The sequence below is a fragment of the Ranitomeya variabilis genome, chromosome 2 (assembly GCF_051348905.1).
Source record: "Ranitomeya variabilis isolate aRanVar5 chromosome 2, aRanVar5.hap1, whole genome shotgun sequence".
Lineage (NCBI taxonomy): Eukaryota > Metazoa > Chordata > Amphibia > Anura > Dendrobatidae > Ranitomeya > Ranitomeya variabilis.
Window position 1 is genome coordinate 357,791,164 of NC_135233.1, and position 10,586 is coordinate 357,801,749.

Genomic DNA, 10,586 nt, shown 5'->3' on the forward strand with positions numbered 1-10,586 from the left:
GAGCAGGGATGAATGATAGTTCAATAGGAAGAAATAAAGGCAAATAAACTTATCAGTCTGTAGTTTGCTTGATTGCAGCATCTTGGTTCTCCAACGGTGGCACCGACAACGGTGGCACCGACAACAGCGGCACATGAAGTCACAGACGTGTCTGTAAAGTACGGGGTTCAAATCCATGGAGCGGGTGACGAGTCTTTGAAGAATGCAGAGTGCTCCTGCACTCCCGAACACCTAACGCTGTTCTCAGTCAAGTACGAAGTACTGCCGGAACGAAGCCTCGCTCCGCAGTGTACACAGGTACCAGGCTAAGGGGTTCTGGCCTAGTCACCTGTTTCTCACTGTGCTGCACGCACGTTACAGTCACTGGTCTTAACTCTGAGTCGCCTCCTGGTGTGGAGGTAAGCAGGAACCTGGCAGCCTGTCGGCTGCTCACAGTAGCCCGGTACGCAGAGGATCTGTCAAGTCGGCCTGCACTCAATGGGTGCTCCGCAGTCTCTACTAGTACTGCACCTGACTGCCCACTTAGCTTGCCTTCCTCGGCTCTGGCACTTTTACCGCATGCAGTGCTTTTTAACCTGGCTCCGCCTACAACAGTCACATGTAAGGTTCTGTCCTTGTCTGAAAATCTTCCCCCCTGCAACACTGGTGACAATCCCAGTAGTTCTGGAACTGGTGTGAGACAGGTATAGCTGATCTTGTCCTTCCTCTTGCAGCTGATCAGTGGAGGCTTTGATGCTGTGATAGAGTGTTGTCCTAGAGAACAATCATGATGTTCCCGAAAGATGCAAATCTTGTCCTGTGCCACAGCGTGAAGTAGAAACAAAGCAATCCCAGTGTTAGAAATATAAATAACACAATTGGTACCACTAACAATTAATCATAATAAAGCATGAAGTGGAAATATTAAAACGTAACTTTTAATACATCAAAGATACATAAAAGAGAAAATCACCCAAGTGAAAAAACAAAAAATAAAGGTCTCGTCTCTGCCATATAATAGGTATCAGAGACCAACAACCTATAGGATAAAAGATTCCGATGACGTCTCTATTTACGGAATCAAAGAACTATGGTGTAATGTTTAAAGTTATAATAAACGCTGTAAACAAAAACACATAAATAGAACAGCGTCAATTTTTACACACACATAGCCGCATATGAAAACAATTTGGTTGGCTACCTTCAACCATAGCAGTAAATGTAAGGCTGTTCATGATAAGACAAGTAAAAAACGTGGAACAGTCTCACCAAATCTCGTGGGCAAAGGAGCACCGGATATGTCCTGATCAGGTAATGGTCCGGAGAAAAGAAGGGACTACAATCCCTATGTCCATCCCTATAGGGCTACCGTTAGGCTATCCCCAAAAGACTCCTGCCCTTACAAGGGCAGTCCACAGCTACCCCTGCATATATATGCCCTGCACTCTCCCTTGAGATATCGTCCCGTCTCCTGTGCCACAGCGTGAAGAAAGTGTTTCCTAAAACCTGGCAGCAGGTCTGGGAGTTGATTTTAAGTCCCTCTTCAAACTCTAAAGATCCAGTTAGCTCATCTTTAATAATTTCAGCCCATAATAGTACCCCACCTATATCTTGCTAGCGTCTGAGTGGAAGTGAAGGTCTGTGCCCATTACTGATCTAGCCACATGTCCTTTGAAAATTATGCACACCTTGATAAAGGGTGTTGTATCCTTAGTCTGCATCCCCCTTCATTGCACAAATACAAGTCACCTGATCTGCTTCATACAATATTCAAAACTTGGTGGAGTTGTAAAATCTGTTTAAAAATGATGACATGGTCACAATACTCCCTTGCATACACACGTGGTCAAAATCGTTGGTGCCCTTCGTTTAATGTCAGAAAAACCCACAATGGTCACAGAAATAAAAGTAATAATAAATAAAAAATCTATGAAAATGAACAAATGAAAGTCAGACATAGCTTTTCAACCACACTTCCACAAAATTAAAAAAAAAATAAACCTCATGAAATAGGCCTGGACAGAAATGATGGTACCCTTAACTTAATATTTTGTTGCACAACCTATTGAGGCAATCATTGCAATCATGCGATTCCTGTAACTGTCAATGAGACTTCTGCACCTCTCAACAGGTATTTTGGCCCACTCCTCAAGAGCAAACTGATCCATGTTTGAAGGTTACCTTTTCCAGACAGCATGTTTCAGCTCTTTTCAAAGATGCTCAATAGGATTTAGGTCAGGGCTCATAGAAGGCCAGTTCAGAATAGTCCAATGTTTTCCTCTTAGCCATTCTTGGGTGTTTTTAGCTGTGTGTTTTGGGTCATTATCCTGTTGCAAGACACATGACCTGTGACTGAGACAAAGCTTTCTGACACTGGGCAGCACATTTCTCTCTAGAATCCCTTGATAGTCTTGAGATTTCATTGTACCCTGGACAGATTCTAGACACCCTGTGCCAGATGCAGCCAAGCAGACCCAAAACATAACAAAGCCTCCTCCATGTTTCACAGTAGGGAAAGTGTTCTTTTCTTGATATGCTTCATTTTTCTGTCAGTTAACATAGAACTGATGTGCCTTGCCAAAAAGTTCCATTTTTGTCTCATCTGTCCACAGGACGTTCTCCCAGAAGCTATGTGGCTTGTCAACATGTAGTTTGGCAAATTCCAGACTGGCTTTTTTATGATTTTTTTTAACAATTGTGTTCTCATTGGACGTCCCCCATGAAGTCCACTTTGGCTCATACAACGACGGATGGTGCGATCTGACACTGATGTTCCTTGAGCTTGAAGTTCACCTTTAATCTGTTTGGAAGTTTTTCTGGACTCTTTTGTTACCATTTGTGTTATCCATCTCTTTGATTTGTCATCAATTTTCCTCCAGCGGCCACATCCAGGGAGGCTGACTACTGTCCCATGGATCTTAAATTTCTGAATAATATATGCAGCTGTAGTCACAGGAACACAGTCATCAAGCTGCTTGGAGATGGTCTTATAACTTTTACTTTTAACATGTTTGTCTATAATTTCTTTCTAATCTCCTGAGACAACTCTTTCCTTCGCCTCCTCTGGTCCATGTTGAGTCACACCATGTCACCAAATAGCACAGTGAGTATCTGTAGCCCTACACTACCGTTCAAAAGTTTAGGGTCACCCAGAAAATGTTGTGTTTTCCATGAAAACTCAAACTTTTATTAATCAAATGAGTTGCCAAATGAATTGAAAATCTAGTCCAGATATTGACAAGGTTTGAAAAATGATTTTTATTTGAAATAATAATTTTCTCCTTCAAACTTTGCTTCAAAGAATGCTCCCTTTGCAGCAATTACAGCATTTCAGACCTTTGGCATTCTATCAGTTAATTTGCTGAGGTAATCAGGCAAAATTTCACCCCATGCTTCCAGAAGCCCCTTCCACAAGTTGGTTTGGCTTGATGGGACCATGCGGTCAAGCTGCTCCCTCAACAGCTCAATAGGGTTGAGATCTGGCGACTGTGCTGGCCACTCCATTACAGATAGAATACCAGCTGCCTGCTTCTTCCCTAAATAGTTATTTCATAATTTGGAGGTGTGCATTGGGTCATTGTCCTGTTGTAGGGTGAAACTGGCTCCAATCAAGCGCTGTCCACAGGGTATGGCATGACGTAGCAAAATGGAGTGATAGCCTTCCTTAATCAAAATCCCTTTTACCTTGTACAAATCTCACACTTTACCTGCACCAAAGCAACCACAGACCATCACATTACCTCCACCATGCTTGACAGATGGCGTCAGACACTCTTCCAGCATCGTTCCAGTTGTTCTGCATCTCGCAAATGTTCTTCTGTGTGATCCAAACACCTTGGATTCGTCTGTCCATAACACTTTTTTCCAATCTTCCTCTGTCCAATGTCTGTGTTCTTTTGCCCATATTAATCTTTTCCTTTTATTAGCCAGTCTCAGATATGGCTTTTTCTTTGCCACTCTGCCCTGAAGGCCAGCATTATGGAGTCGCCTCTTCACTATAGACATTGACACTGGAGTTTTTCGTGTACTATTTAATGAAACTGCCAGTTGAGGACCTGTGAGGGGTCGATTTTTTAAACTACAGACTCTAATGTACTTGTCTTGTTGCTCAGTTGTGCAGCGGGCCCTCCCACTTCTCTTTCTACTCTGGTTAGAGCCTGTTTGTGCTCTCCTCTGAAGGGAGTAGTACACACCGTTGTAGGAAACCTTCAGTTTCTTGGCAATTTCTCTCATGGAATAGCCTTCATTTCTAAGAAGAAGAATAGACTGTCGAGTTTCACCTGAAAGTTCTTTTTTTTGGCCATTTTTGAGAGTTTAATGGATCCAACAAATGTAATGCTCCAGATTCTCAACTAGCTCAAAGAACGTTCAGGCTTATAGGTTCTCCAATCAGCCAAACTGTTTTTAGCTGTGCGAACATACTTGCACAAGGGTTTTCAAGGGTATTCTAACCATCCCTTAGCCTTCTTACACAGTTAGCAAACACAAAGTACCATAAGAACACTGGAGTGATGGTTGTTGGAAATGGGCCTCTATACACCTGTGAAGATATTGCATTACAAAGCAGATGTCTGCAGCTAAAATAGTCATTTACCACATTAACAATGTATAGAGTGTATTTCTGAATTATTTAATGTTAGCTCCATTGGAAAAAACTGTGCTTTTCTTTCAAAAATAAGGAAATTTCTAAGTGATCCTAAACTTTTGAATGGTAGTGTATATACAGGCCCACTCACAGATTCCAAGATTGTAGACACCTGTGATGCTAATTAGTGGACTCACCGCGATTAAACATGTCCCTTTTGTCACATTATTTTCAGGGGTACTATCATTTCTGTCCAGGCCTATGTCATGAGTTTTATTTCTTTTTTTAAATTTTGTGGCAGCATGGTTGAAAAGCAATGTCTAACTTTCATTTGTTCATTTTCATAGATCTTTTATTTATTATTACTTTTGTCAGATTCAAGTTATTTCTGTGACCATTTTGGTTTTTTCTGTCATTAAACGAGGGGTATCAACAATTTTGACTACGTGTGTAATTATTCTTCCCACTATCATCACCATCACTAATCAAGTAGTGTAGATAATACTATAAATATATGTTTTTTTTATGTAGTAGTAATTAATATTTTACATTAATATTATGGTAAAGTATCATATTTTTGCTATTATACTACCGTATTTTCGGGCGTATAAGACGACTGGGCGTATAAGACGACCTCCCAACTTTACCAGTTAAAATATAAAATCTTCTTAAAAGTTGGGGGTCTTCTTATACACCGTATGTCGTCTTATAGGGCCGGTGAATATGTGCCTTTTGGGGGGGGGGAGTGATCCTGATGACGACGAGGGGGCGTCTCACAGGAAAGTGAGTATCCCCCATTACCTTATCATAGCGCTGCAGCTTGGGGTCTCTGTGCTGGGAGCGGCGGCTGCTGTGCTGTGGTGCGGCGGCTCCTCTTCTGCAGTGTGGGGCCTCTGTGCTGTGGGGTGGCGGCGCGGCGTATCTTTATGCAGTCGGGGCTCCTCCGGCATCTCATTAAAGCCTGGAGGCCCCACCGGCAACTCCATCGGTACAATGCGGTGGCCTCCGGGAAAATGGCCGCTGCTCAGATTCAGATCTCGTCCCGAGATCTCGGGAGACGAGATCTGAATCTGAGCAGCGGCCATTTTCCCGGAGGCAGCTCAATAGGTGCGATGCGGTGGCCTCCGGGAAAATGGCCGCTGGGGGCTGCGCATGCTCAGATTCAGATCTCGTCCCGAAATCTCGGGACACGAGATCTGAATCTAAGCAGCGGCCATTTTCCCGGAGGCCACCGCATTACACCGATGGAGTTGCCGGCAGGGCTTCCAGGCTTTGAGATGCTGGAGGAGCCCCGACTGCATGAAGATATGCCGCCGCCCCCGCCCCACAGCACCAGAGGCCCCACACTGCAGAAGAGGAGCCGCCGCACCACAGCACAGCAGCCGCCGCTCCCAGCACAGAGACCCCACGCTGCAGCGCTACGATAAGGTAATGGGGGATACTCACTTTCCTGTGAGACGCCCCCTCGTCGTCATCAGGACCACTCCCCCCCCACCCACCATATACACCCGGCGTACAAGACGATTCCCGGCGTATAAGACGACCCCCGACTTTTAAGAAGATTTTCAGGGGTTAAAAAGTCGTCTTATACGCCGGAAAATACGGTAATTTAATTAAACAACTTACCAAAATCTTTAGAAAAAAGCTCTCCTGCTCCCATGTCTCCCCTGTCACTAAATGCGTCACTGCAGTCCACCAATGCTTCCTTCACGGTATCGTACCCAATCAGTACTATGGTCCGAAAGTTTGAAATATAGATGGTATAGACAGGTCCATACGTCTCACTTAGCTATAGAGATATAAAAAAATTAAAAACAGGTGAATGTGAATTTATCCTCCAAACAAGTAAGATATACTGTAGGTAAAAACTGTTTATTTACCCTCTAAATGTGTAAAAAATGTTGAGATCCCTTATGCTAAAATGTAATTTCTACACAGACCTATACACTTTTGAGTTTATAGTAGGAATCCCATAGTAGGTGCCAATTTATTAGCTGGTGAGAAGAGCAGAATGTACAAAGAGCTTCTCATTGGAGGACCCAACATGTACTTGGATTACATTTAGCCAATTAATTTTAAAGGACAAAATGTAATACTTCATTTCTCCTGTGGAGGTGCTGCAGGCACATTAAACACTTGTTGCTGGGTTTTTCCATAGATCACTGCTAATTGCTGATGGTATTATTAGCAGGGATCCTTTCTGATCTGTTTATTATACAGGATCCTAATAAAAGTATACTGTCCTAAGTACTTATAATTTTTATTTTTGACAGTGAAACTAATGTTATAACATAAAGATAGATAAATAGATAGATAGATAGATTGATTTCTTATCTTGCAGCATTTTTTACACACCTGTCTAAAACTTTTGCCCAGTCCTCTGTGTGGGATTGTGTACTGACATTAACTTACATTTATCATCATAACTGCATAAAATGTTGGTACAGTACTGTGGGTTTTATTCAAAATAGAACAAAGAACACAGGTCAGAAGTTTAACGTTGGACATTTTTCCATTTGATTAGAAAAAAAAACTATTTAGAAGTTTATGGCAGGAAGAAAACTCCAAAATGGTTGGGCTATGTTTATGGCTATGTCTATGTCTACCATTGTGTAATAGCTACTTTTCTTCTTATAACAGTCTGTAAATGTCTGGGAAGCAAGGAGACATTTGATAGAATTTGGAAGAGGAACGTTGTCCCATTCTGATATCTGATTCTCCCTTCTCCTGAGTTCTGGGTCTTTACTGAAATTTCTGTTTTTTAATGCGCCAAATAATTTCTCTTGGTGAAAGGTCTGGACTGGAGATGGCGATTCATCATCCGAACTCTTCTTCTGTGGAACTATGCTATGCAGTGAAGGATGCAGTATGTGGTTTATCATTGTCCTGCTGAAATAAGTATGGGCTTCCCTGAAACATACATTGTATGCTTGGATCGTATGTTGCTCTAACATCTCAATATAATGCTCAGCATTGACAGCGCCTTTCAGGTGAAAACTGCTCCTGCCATAGGCACTAATGCAGAATTGTTCACAGATAACAAGCTGGGTGGTCCCTCACATCTTGAGTCTGCAGGACACAGTTTTGATTCATCTGTCCAAAGAACAGTTTTCAATTTTGCCTCAGTCCATTATAAATGAGATTTGGCCTGGAGAAGATGGCAGCTTTTCTGGATTGTGTTGATATTTGGCTTCTTCTTTGCATGATAGATCTTTGACCTTCATTTTGGAATTACATTGCAAAGGATTCACAAACAATGATTTCTGGAAGTATTAGTGAGTCCATGTAGTGATTTACCTTCTTTTATTGCTGTGTCACCTGGGGACCCGTATTAAATATTAAACGCCAGCCTCAACCCTTCTGCACAGGGATTTTTACAGTATATCTCAATATTTTGAAGATATCATGTACTGTGGATAGAGGGATATTCAAAGTTTTTGCAATTTTATTTTGGGGAACATTTTTCTGAATTGATTTTTAGAGGCAGTTGTTCATAGACTAGTAAACCTCTGACAATCTTTGCTTCTGAGAGACCCTGTCTCTCTAATATGCTCTTTTTATACAGTCATGTGACTTAGTTGAAAATTGACTCTAGCTGTTCTTCAATAGAACCACTTATTTTTATAGCCTTTTGTTAATCATGTCACATAGTTTTCAGATGTCTTGCTGCAAGTAATTTTTAAATAAGTTAGTTATTTCAAATGAAATAGAAAAATTACAAGCTTTTACCCACTTATCTGTGTTCTATGTTTTGTTGTAAATAAAATACGTCTGTAAGATATTTATAAATTATTGTAATTTTTTCATCTTACACAGTGTCACAACTTTTTGGAATTAGGGTTTCAGGTTGTCTAACTTTCAATAATCATCATAATATCTCCCTTTTTAAGTAGTATCAGTCCTAATAGAATTAAACAGCAATGGGGGCATCAAATACCCCTCTTTTATCTCTTTCTCACTGTGAGTTTGACAGAAAAGTATAGGTTGCTGTTTATGGCCATCTGTATTTAGCCAACTGAGCAGGAGGGACAAACTGTGATGAATTAGCTAATATGACAGTGATTGTATAGAGTACCTACATTCCCTGAGGTTTCCCTTATCTATCACTGGATTATGCTGAAACTACTTTCACAGCAAAGTTATAGTAGGAATCGCTATATAACCAGTTCCATATGTAGAGTAAGTTTACAAATAAGTTTTCTTACCTTAATTAATGACTGTGGCATTTCTGAAGTGCTGATCTGAAAGATATTCCCCAAGACAGGCAAAGGGGTAGGTCCTGGGGGCAGGTCCTTCTGTTTGACATTACCCCACCATTTCATGAGATAAATAAGGAGAGTGACTCCAGTAACCAGGAGAATCGTTGCTGAGATAGACAGAGCCATCTTGAGCCTCAGACCCTACAGCTCTGTCTGCTCTGTTTCCTTGTGTATTTATATTAGTGCAGGAACAGGCTGCGTTCCAACATGTAATCAATGAATACAGGTTGGGCAAGTGTAGAGTGCAAAGTTACAGTTGTTACACAATACTTCTGCTCTTAGTGCTAATGTAAGGAGGTGGTAGGACCCTCAATTGCTCCCTCTCTCCTCCTCTGTATGTGTTCATTAATGTGTATTGTCCTGCGACATTTACTATATGTGTTCATGTATGTGCTGTGTTTGATTTGTACTAATGCTCTGTTATTCTACCATACAATGTATGTAGTTTAGGGATAGTAAGGGGTTAACTGAGGAGGCTGGGCTAGCAGCTTCCAAGCAGATTGAAAGTCCCTATCCTGCTTCACCAGGTCCCCAAGTGGAGAATATGGGTAAGGGCTCATACTCACATGCGAGAAAGTCGGATGACTATCGCACGTCAATACCCAGCACTGCACCCGGCACTTGGATTGGAGTGTGCGGCCGCATAGCAATACATTCAGCCTCACGCTCCGCTCCTGAGTGACGGGTGCAGTGCCGGGTATTGACGTGCGAGACTCATCCGAGTTTCTCGCATGTGAGTATGAGCCCTAAGGGCAGTTTCTGGCGCATTTAAACATTTTTCTGTTCCCTTAAAGCGATATACACCTTTTTACTAAGTGTCTATATATGACTCTCGGTTGTTGACTTTATCACCCATTTGGGGTTCTTTGCTCAACATTGCTACATATTTTACTACCGGTTGATACTAACTTTATACTAGTTGGGTATTAGAACAGGTGGGTATTTTAGTCTGAATTCAGACTTATATCTAGTTAGGGCCACCCATGGTTGTTTTGCACATGCACTTTACTTTATCTGCTGCTATATTCTGCCCTCCCTTCCACTACATCACAGGTGGATCCTGTGCTTTATACCTGTAAGAATCACTATCTGACTTTGTCTCTAATTTCAATGCTACTATTTTTTATGTGCTATATATGTGTTGTTTTGAATAAATTTGGTACTATTTTATTTGGGGACTTTTGTGCTCTTCTAAGTTCGTATGGCCGCAGTGGAGGACCGTCGCAGCTGGATGCAGTCACAGTGAGTGTGACGCTTACCCTCTTCCCAGTCCCTGCACCTGTTGTTACCCCGAGGACTGAATGCTGTGGTGGTCACAGTGGTCTTCGACATCAATGAGAGGCAGGCGCAGGAGGCAAAGTGTGTCAGGCAATCACTTGCAATGACCGCAGCTCCTGCAATGAGACAGAGGTCAGAGGGGCCCTTCAAGGAAGCAGTGACCACAGGCGGGTCACGGGAGTGGTAGGCTCCAAGATTGCTTAGTCAACCGTTGCTGAAGGAAAGAAGTCGGAGGAACAGTGGTGAGTCGATCTCCAGTGGCTCCTCTGACCATATTTTTATTGTTATCTGAAGTCAAATTGTGGCCAACTATGTCGCCCCGCTACCTTGCATTAAATGAGGCTGCCCCGTTAAAAAATGGTGTGCCGCTTGTGCCTAAGGAAAATGTGAAGAGACTGTTTCACATCTCTAAAAGGGCAGTGAGCCCTGTACTGCAATAAGGACTGAGTGCCAATGGTGACCATCACAGCCACCGATAAAGAACT

At 42.2% G+C, this 10,586-nt stretch overlaps 1 protein-coding gene across 1 annotated transcript in view; it reads right to left on the reverse strand.

The window, feature by feature from the left end:
• The window catches only part of LOC143805901 (cytochrome P450 2A4-like), a 67,374-nt gene extending 58,359 nt beyond the window's left edge, over nt 1-9,015 (reverse strand). The window contains exons 1-2 of the mRNA XM_077285653.1: nt 8,770-9,015; nt 6,191-6,353 (exon numbers count right to left, since the gene is read on the reverse strand). Coding sequence (XP_077141768.1) covers nt 6,191-6,353; nt 8,770-8,949 — 343 coding nt within the window. The 5' untranslated portion in view covers nt 8,950-9,015. The remainder of the gene's footprint in view (nt 1-6,190; nt 6,354-8,769) is intronic.
• Between the last annotated feature and the right edge of the window lie 1,571 nt (nt 9,016-10,586).